A 20,361-nucleotide genomic window follows, 5' to 3' on the forward strand; every position below is an offset into this window, starting at 1 on the left:
TTTCTGTCTCCATCAGCCCATTTCGTTCTCTCTTAATTGGATATGCAGCGACCTGTGCCCCAATCCGGCAGAGAATAAAGAATGTGGTCAAAGGAGCATTGAGTTCAAGCCGGGAGAAAGGTTTGGTTCTACAAATTTACTAAACCAAATCTTACCCTAATGTTCCTATCATTTTTTTAAGCCTTCTTAAATCTTTTGATTTTAATATTTCAATTGACTTTTTGCTTTCTCTCTATATAATAGTTCTAGAAAGAGATCATTTACATCAGAACAGCTAATTACTTCTCAGCAATTGAGAAAATGTGGGCCCAAAGGCACAATTATTTAGGCTGGTGCTTTATACCAATCTCAGAATGAAGAAGGTGAAAGGAAACGGTTAATCATGGGAAATATAACAGGATACAGAACCGTTGTCTATTTATTGCTGAGTTGACTTTATCATTACGACTTCTCAGAATACCTGGTCTATCTGCACTCACAAGTAAGGATATAATTCAGTCAAGACCTGAGTTTTAGATTTTCTCTTTTGATGATCTGCAACACTACTTCCTCTCCCTGTGCTCTCACAACGCTTGGGTGCTGTTTCTCTAACAGTATTCCGGTGTGTAGTGTACCTTATTTTTGTAAGCACACTGAACCGAGACTGTGACTTGGTGAGGGCAGAAAAGCTTCTTCTTATTTGTTTTCCTAGCATCTTAAAACTTGGTTCATAAGAAGTTCCCAATATTTGTTGAGTAAACCAAATTATTGTTTTGATTTGGTTTTAGATGACATGTTAGTATTCTATTTCTGATACATTTTTAGAAATGCTATTATAACACAAATAAAACCCCTAATGCGCACAACAGTCAAACCATAAGAGTGTGTGAAACAGGCTTAGATGAAATCTCTCTCTAATGTGGATAGTAGGGTGTAGATCAAGTAAATTTAAAAACCAGTCTCCTATGAGGTGAGACCCGTAGGTAATAGCTTTCCTAACTGGCTTTAGACCAACTAAAACCTATTCTATTTCTTCCATGGAAACTTCAGCATCAAACTGTCACACAGTGTTTTTGCCTTTTTTTTGATAAAGAGGTACAGCTTTTACTTGAAAGATTTTACTCTAACAAAATTTCAACCTTAACAATTTTATGTTTATTCTTTAAATTTCCTTGAGATAACTAGTTTTCTAGATGGAACACTGCAAAATTCTGAACCAGGTTTTTGGACTGGGGATCTGATTATGCATTCCTAAAATGCAGTTTTCTTTCGAAGGAGCTCAAGATGAGGTAATTTTAACTCTTCAATGCCTAAACCTTACCTCCCCTACATCCTTAAACCTGTTACCTTCTTTATTTCCTTCTAAAACTATTTTGAAGAACACTGGCTGAAAAGAATCATGGGTAGGAGGGATTAATAACTAGATTTTTCTCTTTCTCGTTGTGCCATGTATTACATGTTTCTTTCAGTTTCCAACTAAGGGACTTTGGCAAATACTCAAGTGAATGGAATAAGCCTAGAGTCAAATTGTTTTAAATGTCAGTTAAACAGAAAAGTTTTTATATGTTATAAATCTATTAAGAAATAATGCTTAGGGCTTCCCTGGTGGTGCACTGGTTGGGAATACGCCTGCCGATGCGGGGGACATTGGTTCGAGCCCTGGTATGGGAAGATCCCACATACCGCGAAGCAACAAAGTCCGTGCGCCACAACTACTGAGCCTGCGCTCTAGAGCCCGTGAACCACAACTACTGAAGCGCGCACGCCTAGAGCCCGTGCTCTGCAACAAGAGAAGCCACGGCAATGAGAAGCCCGCGCACCGCAACGAAGAGTAGCCCCCGCTCGCCGCAACTAGAGAAAGCCCACACACAGCAACGAAGACCCAATGCAGCCAAAAATAAATAAACTTATATTAAAAAAAAGAAATAATGTTTACAGTGAATTATATTTCTAAGACTTATATAGCCATTCCTTCCTTTAGGGAAATGGTTATTAAGGAGTGGGGTGGAAAATATCAATATATATAAGGCTCACCCAGAGGGATTTTTCAAGCTATACATTCCCCCTCCACAAATATTCTGATATATTCCTTTTTGTTCTCTCTCTGGAATCAATGCTATAATGAACTATTGACTGCTGTGTGTCATATCCTTTTGTATGTTGTGAATTATTATTTTAGATTTATCAGTGAATGAAATGTTTCCAATTCGAATTCTACAAAAATATAAGACAACATTTTGTTTAAATTACGTTATTTATTTTTAGATCATCCCTCTTAGTCCTGCATGCATTGTTAGCACAAAAAGTTGAACTTGATCACAACCTCCTTTGAAGAGATATTAGGTACATAACCACCATCTGAAGATTTTCTTCATAGATGGCCCAAGATTTTCAGGCCTTGGTAACACTGTCAGTAACCTATACAATGTACAATAGAAAAATTTACCAAATATCCTTTGTTTAATGTAAACAAGGCAGGAGGCAAAACAGAGTATTATAGTAACACTATTTTACAGGGCCCAGAAATATGATTATCTATCATGTTTTAACACATCATATGTCACAATGACATGCATATTTTGATTAACTGTACAACCCAAAATATAATTACCATATAAATTGTGATTTTAGCACTTCACTGTAACTTCTGTCAATATAAACTTCATAATTAAATGGTAATTGTATATTAATGCAATAATTTATGGAAATATGTTACCATGAATTATGAAGTAATTCCATAATTTGTGCCCCGTAAAATTAAGTGTAATAATCTTTACACTAGCAACAGTGTAAGCAAGCTAAGGATTTTGGTCCTTATAGATATATACACATATATATATACACACATGTACACACACAATAATGTACAATTAAACCAAAAAGCTATGAATCCACTCATAGCTTATATATTGCACAGACAGATACATTATGAGAACCTTACATAGTCAATGTGAGTACTACAGTGATAATTGGCTGGCTAAGGACACATTTTGAGTTCTATCACGTAAAGAATGTGGCTCATTACTAAAAAAAATAAACCCAAAGACTATACTGTTAGACAGAAAGTTAAAAAAAAGAATGTGCATACCCATTTACACCAATGTGAAGCAAGGCTAAAGTACAGTTTGGAATCTGTCATGGCAATCGATTGCTAGGGTGGTACTGCCCACTCAACACAGTGCATATCAGTCACTGTTTTGCAAATACTGAGGAACAGAAATAGTCAGCTTCTGAAAGACAGTACACAAATGGCTAGTCATGGAGGACAATGTTTCACCAACAAATCCAACTCACTGTGAGAACTTGTGCTGGCTCTAGGTCTGAACTAAACACGAAGAAGAAAGGAAGGAAAGACAGCAGCAAACTTAGAAGAGAAACAAATTATACCTTAAGCTTTAGCTGCTTACAAATCAAAGTCATTACAATAACTTAGGAAAATAATTATCTTTTAAGAAGCAGCATACACACACACAAATATGAATTAAAGCTTCTCTGAGCTTGGTTTCATGGATTAGCCAAAAGGTCCTACTGTGAAATCAAGGACAAAATCGTATTTGGTTTGAGAGGTAACATCATTGCCATTACACCTATCGAATGCTACAAAAACATTAAGAAATATCTAATATCTCTTAATGTTCTATTTTAAGTACACCTACATCAAAGTAGACTACAACTACATCTAAAAATGAAGATGTTGCAGCGTTCCTTCATCAATAAATACAGCAAACAGAATAATGCTTTCCCATCATTAAAAATCATTCAAAGAAAATCATGCACAAAGTAACTATCTCCCACCTGTTTTCTCATTGTTTCGCTCAATAAATTTCCTAGAGTGAGCTAACAGAGATTTGCATTAAATTCGAGATTTAGTGTTTTTTTTTGTTTGTTTTAACAGTGGTAAGCATTCTAGAGCCAAGAATATTCATAATTTTTGACATTTTGTTGTTAATAAATAGCAAAAACTAACTACAAAATAAATCAGAAAACGAATACAACAAAATTAGCAGTAGGTGTAAAACAGGCTTCTATACACACGCTACACCATGTATAGATACAAACATGCTACACAAAACAACTTCTTAGAACGGGCAGCTACAGTTCCTTTCAGGCTGGAAGGTTTGCCTAGTCTGCTCCCCCAAATATCAGTAAATGAAAAGGTAAAGAGGAAAGTGCTGCTGCTTAACATTTCAACTGAAAAAATAAAACAAAAAGCCAAGGAAGCTTAAAAGCAATATTTGAGTGATAAGTATCACTTAAAGGAAGGATAGAAAGTGGATTAGCAAACGCCATTTTGTAAATCAAGTACCAGCACGCTGTGCACAGCGCAGCTTTGTCAACTACCCACACCACACGTTCCTACACACGTACCCATTCACACATATACCAATTTACCCAAGTTCTTTCATATGTAAACAGGTCAGACTTGCTGGTTTGTTTTAAAATCTCTTTAGAACGATTTAAAACAAAAGACTGAACAAAATGGAAAAAAAAAAATGTAAACATTCAGGAGGCCATTGGCATTTTGATTGCTGCCACCTACACGCTACCATGCATTTCAATAAGAAAATCAAATTATAAAGCAATTTTCAGAGAGGGAGGGAGAGAGAGCAAAAAAAGGGTCTCAACCCAATACATGTTAATTAGCTTAAAAAATACTATTTTAGTAAATACTACCAACAGTGAGCACAAATTCAACATTGTTGCAAAAATGACAAAGTTTAAATAAACTGGGACCCATACATGAAAATCAATCACTAACGTGGCTATGTGCACAAGAGAGTAAAAGAAGGTTTCTTTAAAAAATATATATATTAATCAAGAATTTCTTTATCATATTAAATTGTTATTCTTAGAAAAGCTGAAGAAAGTTAATGGTGCTCTACACATTTTTATCTTCTATTATTAATTCATTTGATGGTTCCTAAATTGTACTTTTTTTCTCACTTACACTTTTTTTCAATATTTTGTTTGATAAGAATTCTGACCTTAAAAAGTTATAAAATTAGGTGTTTTTTTTCCTGCTACTTATTATTTTTTTTTTTCCTGCTACTTATTAATCCAAAAGAATATAAGCACTTGAGTCCCAGAGAATGTCAAAATGCCTTGCTACCTAAAAGGATATTAAATTAACAGAAATATCATCAAAGTCATGACATCAGAAATTTTGCAGCTTTTCACACAGGCATTAGAAATGCTTATTTCCTGAAGTTCCTTTGATTGTATCCTGGACTCAAGGATGTGCAACTTTATATCTAGAACCATTATGATAAAGTCAACATCACACAACATTGTACTGAGTGTCCACTCAGTGGGTTCTGAATGGTTCTGTCCAGTTTACAGCAATGCTTCATTTAAAAAGGCTTTTATCCTCTCGTGGCTGGGTGGAACTGAGGCTTTTTGATGAAATGCATACAACAGTTCTGTTCCCTTGGTTACTTGCAAGATGCTGTTTATGGTGTGGAGGCAGCATGGTATTTCACAAAGGCGATGGCCGCCAGCTCCTTACAGAACTCTTCCAGCACAATCACACCCTCCAGCAACGTGATGTGCTCGATACTGGGAAGGGAAAGCAGGCAATCAATCAATCGATGCAGGGTGGTATTAGCAAATCATCAAGTTTTGGCAAAAGTTTTAGATAAACAACATGTAAAATGCTGACTTACATAGGGCCTTCAGGTTCCAGACCAAGTAATCGCTTTCTGACTAATAGAAGCTTGGGAGTAAAATCTTGAATACGCTGGATTCGAACCATGAGGTCTCCAACAACCTGTGTCACAGGCACAAAAGGAGCTCAGTTCCTAAACACCTCCATGGGGATTTTCAGGATAAAAAAATACTCCATTTCCTATTACTAAATGAAGACTGTCACTTTTCACTATTCACATAACAATCTTTGACAAAGGACTCATAGCTATCCCTTAAAATACAGAAGTTATATATACCACTTAAAAGAATGAATCTTTATTCTCCACATTCTGTAGTAAAATAATTATTTCTAAACAGTAAATATATAATATTTTTTGTTATGTGACACTAATTACACACAATGATATTAAGATGTTAATTGGTCGGGTTTATCAATCCTAGAGAACATAACAAAACTGATAACTCACCCTGACGATTACAGAGAAGAGAGATCTACAGCCAGAAGCAAGGTTCACATAAGGGTCCAAAAGGTACTCGTGTATGTGTGGATGAGGGAAGAGAGAAAGTCTAGATAACACTGATGTTACTTGTAAATTGACATCATATGGCTACGGAGAGGGAAAAACCAAAAAGATATTTGACATTATGTATAATGTATATACCTGACAACTTAATTTACCATTTCCATTTGTCTTCTTAAGAAAAAGGAAAATCTACCATCTCATTCCTCCCGCTACATGCTCTTCTACAATGAAAATATCTATAACTAAATTAGCTCTAGCTCGGACCACCTTAGTCAAAGTGCATATATCACAGTCCTAAAACTTAAAATAAAAGGTATGCACATAAACATATAGAAAAAAATTAATATATAACAAAGTCAGAATGTCTCTGTTTTATGCAGGTTGTTTTATGTAGTAAAATAGTTCAAGAGGTCATCAAAACCCAACAAAGAGTCATATGTAATATTAATTACAAACAATAGAAGACATTAAATATAAGACCAAAGATAGAAGGGAAGGTATTAAAATCTTTTATAGTAGTCTAATTTTAGAAATGATAATCCTCATCTCTTAAATTATTCAACTACTGCCAATTACCAAAAGCATGTATACAACAAAGTCATATACATCACAGAAACTTGTCAACAGAATGAAAATACTTGGGGGTAGAAATAACTACCATATGCCTCAAAAGTGAACGAGAAGATTCAAAATCATGATTAAAGACAGGGATCACCTCCTTTACTGTGCAAGAGCATTAACTCTTCCAAAACAATGTCTGTGTACATCTGTGTGTAGTTCCTCATATACTTTTTTGTATGTAGTATCACAATTTTACTTGAATTCTGTTTTTTTTATATTTAATCTGTTTATTCTTCGTAGGAAGCAGCTTGGAGGTGCTTTACAGAGTATGTGTCAAAATCCAAGCGAAATGCATAATGTACAAAATGAGTTGCTATTATTGTGCCTAGAACTTTCAACAGAAATCTCTCATCCCTTCCAGTTTTCTTCTTCTAAGCAGCCAAAGGCAACTGAGTGGCTGAAACAAACCTGACTTCAGTGAGAAGGTTGGAAAGAACCTAGGTGACCGGATGAGTGAGAAACAGATGCTGCAGCAGGAGCAAGGGAAAAGTGATTCAGGACCAAGTTGATATTAACAACGGAATCTGAATCTTTTACCCTCATTCACTGAGCAGCTTTTAAGCCCTTGATCATAATGAATACCAATCCAGAAGTGAATATTTGACATTTAAAGGACAGCAAATGCTTGAGCATGTGCCAGAAGATATCAAAGATACTGTTATTTGAACAAAAACTCAAGGCCTGTGCTAAAGTCCAATTTTAGTCTTTTTTGCTTACTACTAGATACATGAACACAGATTTTCTGAAAGAAGAAAAACTACCCCTAAGTCACTCTTATTCAAAATCTAGCCTTAAGCAAGATAAATGAAAGGAGATATGATTCCCATTAAAAGATAGTTTGAAGGGCATATTTTCCTACTAGATAATATTTGCAGCAGAATAGCCTTCTCCAAGACTCAGTTCAAAACAAACAATGAATTCACATTAAATTGTATTTTAGGCACAAAGGAAACATTTAAAAAAATCTTTAAGAAGAATGCATTTGGTAAAATGTGGACAAAATCATTTAAAATACAACTTAAGTACAGTATTGTACATGACTTCATTTCAGGTGGTTCAGAGTTTTAGGTCACTAAATTCTGCCATTTACAGGTACTTAAATAAATTGAGAAAATTTGGCTTCAAACAACTATATATTGCCACTTAAACTCTGTATTTTCTCTATATGGTGTTAGTCTGGTTTTAAGCTTTTTTTGAAGAAGAATCTATATCTTTGGTTGTTTAAGAAACTTAAGGCTGACTCAGATTATATTAAAAAAATTTTTTTTAAAGTCTTTATTGAATTTGTTACAATATTGCTTCTGTTTTATGTTTTGTTTTTTTGGCGCGGAGGCATGTGGGATCTTAGCTCCCCGACCAGGGATCAAACCAGCACCCCCTGCGCTGGAAGGCAAAGTCTTAACCACTGGACCACCAGGGAAGTCCCAGATTATATTTTTATGCTGTGAAAATGAAGATAAATTTCAGCTAGATAGAAACTGTTCCACCATACTCTGAACTGGTCTCTACTTCACTGGTCTCTTTCTTCTACTTTAAAGCAGTAACTTTAAAACAAGCTGGCCTTTTAGAGGGTGGTTAACAGCAACTGTTTGTATCTATTATTTTGAATCCCTCCCATTTGTACTTTATACAGTATTCACCTGAAATAAAAGTTAACCAGATTTTTCTGACACGTTAGGTGCACTTGGCCCATTTTTGATTGAGCTCACCCTAAATACAAGGTCTGAATTTTGGAATAATAAACTTTGACTTAAAAGCATATTGATGCCAGACTTCCCTGGTGGCGCAGTCGTTAAGAATCCGCCTGCCAACGCAGGGGACACGGGTTCGAGCCCTGGTCCGGGAAGATCCCACATGCCGTGGAGCAACTAAGCCCGTGCGCCACAACTACTGAGGCTGTGTGCCTAGAGCCCGTGTTCCGCAACAAGAGAAGCCCCCGCTCGCCACAACTAGAGAAAGCCCACGCGCAGCAATGAAGACCCAATGCAGCCCAAAAAAAAGCATACTGATGTCATGTGCAAACTCAGTCGCAACCCTTTTATTAAAGGCCAAGTATGTAGATGGTCAAAATAATAAGAAGTAAGTCAAATTTTTAAAAATCTCAACAACTTGAGAGTCTCTGAAATTTCTTATAACACCTGCATTTAACAAGATTTTATATTTTTTAAAGTATTTTAAATTGCTTTTTTTCATATAATTCTTACAAGCAAATCAAGTAATATCAACTTCACTTTAACAATAAGAAAATGTGACAAACAGCTAAGTTTAGTTGCCCAAATTCAGATTTTTCACCGTCAGAGCAGGGACAAGAACTTGGGCTTCCCTATATTTTTCCTGGTATTCTTTACATTCTGCTATGGACTTTCGTTTTTACTATCTTTTTAAAATCACAACGGTTAAAAACAATACTAAACACACTACATTTTTCAAAAGTTAACATTGTGACAACACAATAGTGTCATGAATACCTGATGCCATAACTTCTCAATTACACATGCAGAAATTAGCTACTTTATTAATTATCCATAGTAATGTTTAATCCCAGCCTGGTTACCCTGACCCTATTAGGGGTATATATGTACTAAGAAAATACAAGCAAACATCACCTTCAGCAAAAACATTTAGAAAAGAAAGAAAATGAAATTAAACCAAGCACGCTAGGCACACCAGGACTCATGATTATCTTTGAGATCTGATTATAATGTCCTTATCCAAAAAGGCTTGGGAAATCAAGCGTTTAAAGACAGAAGGGTTGAGGCTAGGCTCCACAGCTCACTGAGTCACGTGAACTGACACTAAGGGTCCCTCATTTATACCGTAACACGGGGAAGGGTCTTGCCTATCGTTCAGGGTTCCAGGAAGAGAAAGTGAGACACTGTGTATGATCGCTTCTGCACTGTGAAGAGCTATCTGGTGAACGGAAAAGAACTGTAAGCATTCCGGGATATTCTGTCTCCAGGGTATCCTTTTGTGTCAGCACTCTACAGACTGACGGGGAAAATGCTCAGGTGTGGTGAGGATTCAGAGAGGATCTTTCCACTCAATTCAGAAACTACTTTTTTTTTTAATTTTAATTTATTATTTATTTATTATGTTTATTTTTGGCTGTGTTGGGTCTTCGTTTCTGCGCGAGGGCTTTCTCCAGTTGCGGCGAGCGGGGGCCACTCTTCATCGCGGTGCGCGGGCCTCTCACTATCGCGGCCTCTCCTGTTGCGGAGCACAGGCTCCAGACGCGCAGGCTCAGTAGTTGTGGCTCACGGGCCCAGTTGCTCCGCGGCACGTGGGATCTTCCCAGACCAGGGCTCGAACCCGTGTCCCCTGCATTGGCAGGCAGATTCTCAACCACTGCGCCACCAGGGAAGCCCCAGAAACTACTTTTTAAAATTTAGATTCCTTGTGAGGGCTTTCGGTCAAAATTTCTAAAGATTACTGACTTAATACTGATTGTTAATGTCTCTTCTGTATTAGTTGAATCAGATCCAAACTAAGCCAAGAGAACTAGCACAAAAACACAATATACTGATGAGCCCCACTACCTGGGAGGTTTACACAGCCGTGATGTATTACAGCATAATACCTTCAGTAGCTGGATTTAAATACTTTGGTTGTTAAGTATTAAAAACCAACCAACAGGGCTTCCCTGGTGGCGCAGTGGTTGAGAATCTGCCTGCCAATGCAGGGGACACGGGTTCGAGCCCTGGTCTGGGAAGATCCCACATGCCGTGGAGTAACTGGGCCCGTGAGCCACAATTACTGAGCCTGCGCGTCTGGAGCCTGTGCTCCGCAACAAGAGAGGCCACGATAGTGAGAGGCCCGTGCACGGCGATGAAGAATGGCCCCCGCTCGCCGCAACTAGAGAAAGCCCTCGCGCAGAAACGAAGACCCAACAAAGCCAAAAATAAATAAATAAATAAATTTATTAAAAAAAAAAAAACCAACCAACAAATCAGCAAACAATGAAACACTAGAAATTCAGCACATGTTGTTAGGAGGTTAAAAGAAAAAAAAGGACTTTACTCTGTGTCTTTATTGATTACTATCAGAAACAGTGCTGACTGAAGTCCAACCCAGTGAAATACTTCTTAATTATCATTTCTTTATTTGGCTTTCTGGTTATTGAAGACAGCCTGCTTGTGGAGTAAATTTCTTTTATAACTCCCTATGGTCACACAAATATTTAACTAAAATGCTAAAATGAACAAGTACTTCAATATACAGTTTTAAATTAATTCTAAATTGGCTAACTCAGTTTCCACGCTGAGGCAAGTTTAATGCCAGATTGTTTTATTTCAAGTGTCCATCCCAGTGTGTAAAACATTTCAAAGCTCTATCGTCACTTTGTATGTCAAGGAGAGATGGAGAGATGGATTCTATTGATATAATCCCAAATTCAGTTCTCCTGACAATCAATGAGAGAGACATAGCAACATACCGGCGGATGGTGATTTTTAGCTACCTTGGAATAAGTAAATTAACCTTTTTAAAATTGCATCTCCCCATATGGAAATGAGTATCATTCACAAGTTCTTTGTCTGAAGAAGCAGGTTCATCTGATACTGTTCCATAATTTTAGCGAGACCAGAGCTCTCAAGATTCGATTTGAAATGACATTTAAGGTCTTCTGAATTAAACCTAACAAGTTTCACTCTACCTGTATCTGTACTAACTATACTAACTAAAAGGCTTTCGAAGAAAGCACTCTAGCACTGTCGAAAGGTGTTACGGTTATTAAGACAATGACCTACAATGAGACGTAGATGTACAACTCTGTAACAGCTGTCAGGCCAAATAAAAGCTTTAACATAATGAATGCATCAGAAACCCACCAGGTGTTGGCAGTCTAGCTTTATGAAAAAGTCATCTAGTGGAAAAAGAAAACAATAAAACTACTTTACTGAAGATGTAAACTAAGATGTGAGTAGAACTCATGGTGAATGGCAACAAAATAATATGGAAATTAATATTTTAAAACTTGTTACCTGATCAAGAATTCTTCCCATTCTGTCAAATAAAACTTTCAAAAAATGACCTTCAAAGAAAGCTGCTTCTAAATTGCACTTTTCCAATGCTTTTGGAGACCCAGGCCACTCCCATCTTAAGCAGATAGCACAGTAATCCCGGAACTAGGGAGAAAGTATTTGGATCATTAAAGAAGAACTGAACAAAAACAAATGGAGATTAAATAGAAATAATTTTCCCCAATAGGCATAGAAATCCACTTGAATGCTAAGTGTCTGCTAAGTGTGAGGTGCCATGGAAGAGGGGAGAGGGATGAGCCGGATAACACGCTGACTGGAGAGAGGCACAAGGTCAGGTCACAACCACCAGTCCCAGCACGTTGATGCGAAAGCAGGCAGATTTTAACTTTACCAAAGTACCCCTTTCACTGCTGAGCTTATGCTCTTTCCTTTAGAGGAATTCAACCTTTTACTTATTCTCATCACAGAATTAGCGAGTATTTAAAAAGCAAAGCAAGTTTTAGCCACATTTTCAAATCTATTCTAAAATATATACAATATATAAAATAGGTGAACAGATACACAGCACCTGAGAAGGCAAACTTGACTTTCCTACGATGTGTTTACCCAGGCACGTTGCTATGACTGTCAGGAGGAAACAGGGCTGCTCTAAGTGTGGTCCGAAAACCGTTCACTACCACTGCACTGAGACGAGTACAAAACCTGAGAGCAAGTTTAGAAACTTCTCTTGCAATTTCACTGAGTAAATTTTACATCTGTTCAATCTATAAAATAATCAGGGCTTGTATTCTGTGTTTTTTCTTTTCACTTTTTTATATTTTACAAAAGCATTAGTCAGTGACAGATTGGAAATAAGTGGAAACCGGTCCTCACTACACAGTTTATCAGCAGGATACACAATATGGATTTTTATAAGCACAAGAATATCTCTTATAATAAAAAGAAAATTTTAAAGTCTTCCCAGATATGTAATTTACTTGAATTTAAACAAAAGAAATTTAGAGCATAGTTTTCTTCCATATTCTTTCTCCCTTTTCAGATTGTCCTTATTCAATAAAGCAAAATTACTTTATCATCTCTAGTTTACAAATTAACTGAGATTAAAACATATTCTTACACAAAGCACTAACTTCAACTTTTAAAAGAAAAACATTTAAAATGATTAAAAAACCAACTTCTTCAATATCTTGTGAGCTTTAAACTATTTGTCTTTCAATAGAAAATTTTCTTTATAAAACCACACTCCAATATTTAATAAAGCATTTTTTTAACATCTTTATTGGAGTATAACTGCTTTACAATAGTGTGTTAGCTTCTGCTTTATAACAAAGTGAATCAGTTATGCATATACATATGTTCCTATATCTCTTCCCTCTTGCGTCTCCCTCCCTCCCACCCTCCCTATCCCACCCCTTTAGGTGGTCACAAAGCACCGAGCTGATCTCCCTGTGCTATGCGGCTGCTTCCCACTAGCTATCTATTTTACATTTGGTAGTGTATATTATGTCCATGACACTCTCTCACTTTGACACAGCTTACCCTTTCCCCCCCCCCCCCATATCCTCAAGTCCATTCTCTAGTAGGTCTGCGTCTTTATTCCCGTCTTGCCACTAGGTTCTTCATGGCCTTTTTTTTTTTTTCCTTAGATTCCATATATATGTGTTAGCATATGGTATTTGTTTTTCTCTTTCTGACTTACTTCACTCTGTAGGACAGACTCTAACTCCATCCACCTCATTACAAATACCTCCATTTCATTTCTTTTTATGGCTGAGTAATATTCCATTGCATATATGTGCCACATCTTCTTTATCTATTCATCCAATGATGGACACTTAGGTTGCTTCCATGTCCTGGCTATTGTAAATAGAGCTGCAATGAACATTTTGGTACATGACTCTTTTTGAATTATGGTTTTCTCAGGGTATATGCCCAGTAGTGGGATTGCTGGGTCATATGGTAGTTCTATTTTTAGTTTTTTAAGGAACCTCCATACTGTTCTCCATAGTGGCTGTATCAATTTACATTCCCACCAACAGTGCAAAAGTGTTCACTTTTCTCCACACCCTCTCCAGCATTTATTGTTTCTAGATTTTTTGATGATGGCCATTCTGACCAGTGTGAGATGATATCTCATTGTAGTTTTGATTTGCATTTCTCTAATGATTAATGATGTTGAGCATTCTTTCATGTGTTTGTTGGCAATCTGTAATATCTTCCTTGGAGAAATGTCTATTTAGGTTTTCTGCCCATTTTTGGATTGGGTTGTTTGTTTTTTTGATATTGAGCTGCATGAGCTGCTTGTAAATTTTGGAGATTAATCCTCTGTCAGTTGCTTCATTTGCAAATATTTTCTCCCATTCTGAGGGTTGTCTTTTGGTCTTGTTTATGGTTTCCTTTGCTGTACAAAAGCTTTTTAAGTTTCATTAGGTCCCATTTGTTTATTTTTGTTTTTATTTCCATTTCTCTTGGAGGTGGGTCAAAAAGGATCTTGCTGTGATTTATGTCATAGAGTGTTCTGCCTACGTTTTCCTCTAAGAGTTTGATAGTGTCCGGCCTTACATTTAGGTCTTTAATCCATTTTGAGTTTATTTTTGTGTATGGTGTTCGGGAGTGTTCTAATTTCATACTTTTACATGTACCTGTCCAGTAATAAAGCATTTTTATATTAACACTTCTGAAATTCTGAGCTAGAAAGTAATAGTGTAAATTTTTTCTACTCTTTTTGTGTCTTGTCGAATATTTCTGAAACAATCATAACTGTAATCAGAATATGGAAATGAAACTTTACAGAAAGAATCAAAGCAGTTTAAAAATCCAATCAGTACTACTGAGGTTGGTACTACTTTTATTGCCTCTATTTTATTGTTACATGAATGTATTTGCATTACTCTAGTTATTCACATAGTAATGTGGACTTGAATTCAGGCTTAAAGCATCATGAATTAACTATAAGCACAGGCAAGTTAATTATCAATAAGAGCACACTTTAACCCAAAGGATTTAAATGAAAATTAAATGTATATTTTTCTGACTTGAGACATTTCAAAATTTGGAATTTGGTAAAAATGTAAAATGTTACAGAGGGGAAAGATGACTGAGAGAAGACCATTTAATTTAATAACTAAGAGGAGACCTTTGGGAAAGTACTTTCAGTAAGGTGGAAAGCTGGGAGGCAGGGGATGAAGAGCCAGCACTTGTGAGTTACTGACGAGTAAGAACAGTGAAGAGGAAAGGGTATAGCCTGTGGGCTGGGGGCAATGGTGGGCGGTGGGTAGAATTATTTAAAAATCATGTTTTAGATCAGCAGGGGAAAGGATTTGGGGGACATATAATTTCAAGGGCAGGAAGAAAGAGAAGAAAAGGTGGGGAGGTGGGGAAGGGAGCATAAAGAAATCTTGAGATAGAGACACACAGTTAGTGAAATGCAAAGTCAGGTCACTGGCAAAAAGTTCAAGTGGTGAGAGTGGAGTTCAGGTCTTGCAGAGAAAGGGAAACCTTTGGAGAAACGACTGTGGGCAATGTGACAACGTGTGTGCATTCTTATTAGATTGCGTGTCAAAAACTAGTTACTTCTCTTACCTGCCTATGAGCATCTCGGAGGTAGGTGTCATATCCCGTGCCCTCCACATGGTAGGATGATTTTGCTTCATCCGGTACCAGACAGAGAAAACTTAAATGAAAAAATGCCATAATCAATAATACAAATACTCTCACAATTCAACATCTCTATATGTGTTAAAATACCTAGCAATATCTTCAGTTTAGCCAAGTATTAATGCAAATGGAAACTTGAAAAGTAAAATTGTATATTCCTAAGTACTTAATCTTGAATCAGTACTACAATTCACTGATTAAATACTCTGTCATTATTTTAAAAGTTTTATTTAAAAATTACTCATTCCACTTAAAGTAGAATCAAGCAGAAGAAGACTCGACTCTTTTTACATTACAGGACAATGATAGACTGCCGTGAAATTTGTTAGTCTCAGGAACCTGGCTTTTAAGTAACTGAACCTTCGATTTTCATGCACCCTAACTGTGCATCTTACACCACATGCAGTCTTCTCTAAAGTCACCTCCCAGCACCAGGCATATCAGCGACAGGATTGCAAAGGAAGGAAAAGAAGAAAATTGCCGGGAAAGGGCACTTAAAAAAAAACAACATAAAAACGCTAAAAAAGAAAAAAAAAAAGGAATAGCCCTCTGCTTAACACATGTGAGTACACGGCCAATAAGTTCAATTTGTCAAACTGGAAATTCTCAATGTTGTTCCAACTGGGAATTACTTAAAACATTTTACATTAAAAATAAGCAGAGGACCTTGAAGATTTATTTAACCACTACTACTCCAGAGCTTTTCTCTTTTGTGCGGATCGTTGCCCCTCGGTTGTCACTAGCTACATAAGCATTTCAAAAAGCTGACATAATCTCTGAAGAAGGGAAGACTGAATTCATAACATATCTCTATAATGATCAAAGAGCAGAGCTATTACATGTTATAAAAATAAGTAGGGCTTTCCTGGTGTCGCAGTGGTTGAGAGTCTGCCTGCCAATGCAGGGGACACGGGTTCAAGCCCTGGTCTGGGAAGATCCCACATGCCGCAGAGCAATTAGGCCCGTGAGCCACAATTACTGAGCCTGCGCGTCTGGAGCCTGTGCTCCGCAACAGGAGAGGCCGCGATAGTGAGAGGCCCGCGCACCGCGATGAAGAGTGGCCCCCACTTGCCGCAACTAGAGAAAGCCCTCGCGCAGAAACGAAGACCCAGCACAGCCATAAGTAAATAAATGAAAATAAATAAATAATAATAAAAAAAAATAAGTAAAAGAGATGTAAGTCAAATTAATATAGCAACTCACCTATTTACAATTTTATGGACTTCAGTTTTCCCATCATTTTTGGGGTGGTCTGGAGAAGCAGGAGGTGAAGAACTAAGCCACTCTTGGTTTGACAAAGTGTTATCTGGTGAAATGTCAGTAAACAAAGGATCTTCTTCCAGATCTCTAAGTTTAATTTAATGATGTATAAAAAAAAATTTTATTATAGTTTCTAAACCAAAAGATTCTCTGCTATGTTCTTAGAAAACATTACATAATTTTGCTAATAAAAGAATTAAGGAATAATGAATATATTTATATTTTTTAGAGAAATTAACATTTTATACTAACATCAAACTCAAGGCTATAATGATTTCGTTACGTTTAATGACTACATACTGCCATTTGTAATTTAAAGGGACAATAAGATCAGGACATCTAAATTTTATTTTTAAAAAACTTTTAAACTGTTAGAAGTATTTTTTTTAAGAATAAGGGAGGGAACTAAGAGGGGAGAAAATTATGATTCTATATGAAATGCTAAACTCACAGAGTTGGATAGAAACTTACACTGCTCCTGCTATTAATCCATTCTCCACTACATCTTTATCTTCTGGGCACACAGGTTTATATTCTGTATAGTTTCTTTCTTCAAGATTTCTTAGGACCAAGTTGTAAAGAATGTGCTCATTGGGTTTTTGCAAAAGATGTTCAAACATTCTTAATGTCATTATGCTTATCTGAAACCAAAAATGATAAAGGGTAACTGAAAAGTAGTTTAAATAAACGATTCTTCTTCACGCTTTCAATTTTCAAAATAAAAAGCCACATAAAAAAAGAGGCTATAGGGCACTTCCCTGGTGGCACAGTGGTAAAGAATCCGCCTGCCAATGCAGGGGACACGGGTTCAAGCCCTGGTCTGGGAAGATCCCACATGCTGCGGAGCAACTAAGCCTGTGCACCACAACTACTGAGCCTGAGTGGTGCAACTACTGAAGCCCACGCGCCTAGAGCCTGTGCTCTGCAACAAGAGGAGCCACCGCAATGAGAAGCCCACGCACTGCAACGAAGAGTAGCCTCCATTCGCTGCAACTAGAGAAAGCCTGCACGCAGCAACAGACCCAACTCAACCAAAAATAAATAAATTAATTAATTAAAAAAAAAAAAAGAGGCTATATTCAAAACATCACAAGTACATCAAAGTCAGTATGTCAAAAAATCTAAGTCCAATTCTAAATCCTTACATAGCTTACCTCATCAGATATGTGATCACAATGTTCAATTAACCTATGTCTTAAAGGATGTCTGCTGATTTCTGCCAGAGTTTCTGGTTCCCTCTGTTCTCCAAGGATGAAAAACACCATTTCTTGAAGCAAAATGTCAGAGGTTACTTGCCGAACAATGCGATGAAGCAGAGCAGTTGATGTCAGAATACCCATCTCAGAACTGGCAAAACAAACAAATAATTAGTGGGCAAAAATAACATGAACACAGTGATTTTTTTTTTTTTTTAAGTAAAGAGGCCACTCACGTTTGCATTAATTGAGGTTCCATAACACCAATAAAAAATCTTTCATGAACAGCTTTGGCAAGAGCAACAGCAGCAGTCTAGAACATAGTATAAGTATCATTATCTTTTTTTAAAATGGGAAAGAGATTAATTTATAACATCCGTAAGTCAGTTTGCACTCTCCATCTGAATTGATGTGAAAAAACAAACTTGACTACTGACCATCTTGTTGATGGCATATAAACCTAGATGAGACATTAGCTATTGGGTCCTTTACATGTTATCTAAATTTCCAAGAACAAAGACAAACAGGATAAAAATATTATCCCAGTCACTTATTGTATTAACATCTCCCCAAAGAGGAGAAATGCAGGGAGGCCAATGTTACCTTGTGAAGGGTTATGCTGTAATACTTAAAGAAACATATGGGCAGAACTTGAACTTCGATTTACTCCAGAGCTGTAATACACACACACATGCACACACACACATATATATACACTTTTTTTGGGTTTATTTCATTTTATTTATTTAACTGTGTTATCCTAAGACAATTAAGATATACTTAGGGATATAAACTACTAACTGTGCTATCCTAAGACAATTAAGACATAGTTAAAAATGTAAATTGAGGATTCAAATTTTAGTTAGTTGATATTTACAGTTTTAAGTTATCAGTAAAAAACAATGAAATATTCAAACCTTTTGTGCTTCCTTTATGAGTTGATCACAATAATCAAACCAGGAGAGAAATGAAATTAAGGCTCGTTTTCCTGGAAATGCAGAAGCATCTTCTTTATGACTATATGAGTCCAAGCTATAGGACACAGAGGAAATGTGAAGTCCAAAGTTATCCGAAAGCATTAATCCAATTCAGTACAAAAGGGGAGATGAAGGCACGTGAATGAACACACACGATGATACATTTATACAGGCGATGCTGGATGACAATCAGAAGAGGGTTTTATAAATAAAAGCCAAAGATAAGAGAAAACCTTTTAAATGAAAGTTGTGAATAATTTTCACTCATTAAGTGGAGAGAGACTGAAGCAGAATGGAGCTGCAGCAGAAAAACCATTGAGATAGGTCCTCATATTTCCACCATAAATTTGACCAAGTAACAGAAATGAAAAGTCGGAGGTTCTCAGCCACTAGGATGGAAGGAAAGAAACATAAAGAAGGGACTGCAAGAGGAAATAACTGGTTTGCTTCTCTTCCTGCCTTAAAATACCACCCAGTAGTAAAGTTAACAAGTGGGTCTGGCAGATGTTGACAATATAGGGTGGAAAAAAACAAGTAAGAACCAAAGCAGGGTTAAAAATGCACAGAGAAACAATAACAGGTTATTATGTCAAAATGTTAGACTGCTTACAGGTGGTGGGATTATGGGTAATTTTATTTATGCTGCTTTACAGTTTTTAATAACTTATAAATGTTCCTCAATAATCATATTTTCATATGAGAATCAAGGGGGGAGCCCTAAAAGCTGGGGGGAAGGGGTGAAACAAAGAGGTGGGAGGCGAGGTTCCACACAGGCAGGCCATGAACTGTGAGACTGCCCCAGGGGCAGTGGAGCTGATTTATAAAAGAGAAGATTCCTCCTTTCAGAGTTCTGTTTTTTAAAAAATATAGTCAGATAAAGTTATGGATCTTAACACAGTTAAGGTCGTAATTGATCACTATTAACACACAGAGGGAAAATAGCTTAACTATGTAACAGATGGACCAGTCCCACGCCAATTCATTCCTGATAACAAATTTTAAAACAAGTCTCAAAACACAATCCTGTTTAATGATCACTAGCAATGTTATATTTTTCAAAACTAAAGATTTCTATCATTGCAAAATGGAAATGGATTTAAAAGCGTAGGTTTAAGAAGTCACTCTTATGGGAAAAGAGAAATAGCAGCTCTTACCCCCAGTTAATTGCTTCCACTGTTTCAATATCTAAGGGGTCCACTGACTGAGGTAGGGCCTTGTACAGGGAGGCGAGCCTGTCTGTGAGCAGTTCGCACAAGCAGGTGCTCTGCGTGAGGCACTTGGCGGCCGCTGGCTCTGGCAGACTCACTAGCAGCATCAAGCCCTCGCAGGCTTTCACAGCTATTCGGCCATCCTGAGGGGAGAGACACATAACCTCTTCAATGCTGGAATTAGATGTACATCAGGTTGTTTGGGAAAATTCAACTTAAACGGATTTAAAGTTTTACACCAAAATAAAAATAGATTTTTTTTCCCTGTGCAAATAACTGAGATTATGTTAGAGGGAAAAAAAGGTAAAGAAGAT

At 36.8% G+C, this 20,361-nt stretch overlaps 1 protein-coding gene across 1 annotated transcript in view; it reads right to left on the reverse strand.

Annotated features, from left to right (window-relative positions):
• Positions 1-4,902: 4,902 nt before the first annotated feature.
• Positions 4,903-20,361, reverse strand: part of FHIP2A (FHF complex subunit HOOK interacting protein 2A) — a 34,679-nt gene continuing 19,220 nt past the window's right edge. The window contains exons 7-17 of the mRNA XM_059899223.1: positions 19,994-20,190; positions 18,780-18,894; positions 18,099-18,175; positions 17,821-18,013; positions 17,138-17,307; positions 16,610-16,753; positions 15,332-15,422; positions 11,750-11,893; positions 6,093-6,233; positions 5,643-5,746; positions 4,903-5,535 (exon numbers count right to left, since the gene is read on the reverse strand). Coding sequence (XP_059755206.1) covers positions 5,430-5,535; positions 5,643-5,746; positions 6,093-6,233; positions 11,750-11,893; positions 15,332-15,422; positions 16,610-16,753; positions 17,138-17,307; positions 17,821-18,013; positions 18,099-18,175; positions 18,780-18,894; positions 19,994-20,190 — 1,482 coding nt within the window. The 3' untranslated portion in view covers positions 4,903-5,429. The remainder of the gene's footprint in view (positions 5,536-5,642; positions 5,747-6,092; positions 6,234-11,749; positions 11,894-15,331; positions 15,423-16,609; positions 16,754-17,137; positions 17,308-17,820; positions 18,014-18,098; positions 18,176-18,779; positions 18,895-19,993; positions 20,191-20,361) is intronic.

This window comes from Balaenoptera ricei, chromosome 16, assembly GCF_028023285.1.
Source record: "Balaenoptera ricei isolate mBalRic1 chromosome 16, mBalRic1.hap2, whole genome shotgun sequence".
In the NCBI taxonomy this organism is placed as follows: domain Eukaryota; kingdom Metazoa; phylum Chordata; class Mammalia; order Artiodactyla; family Balaenopteridae; genus Balaenoptera; species Balaenoptera ricei.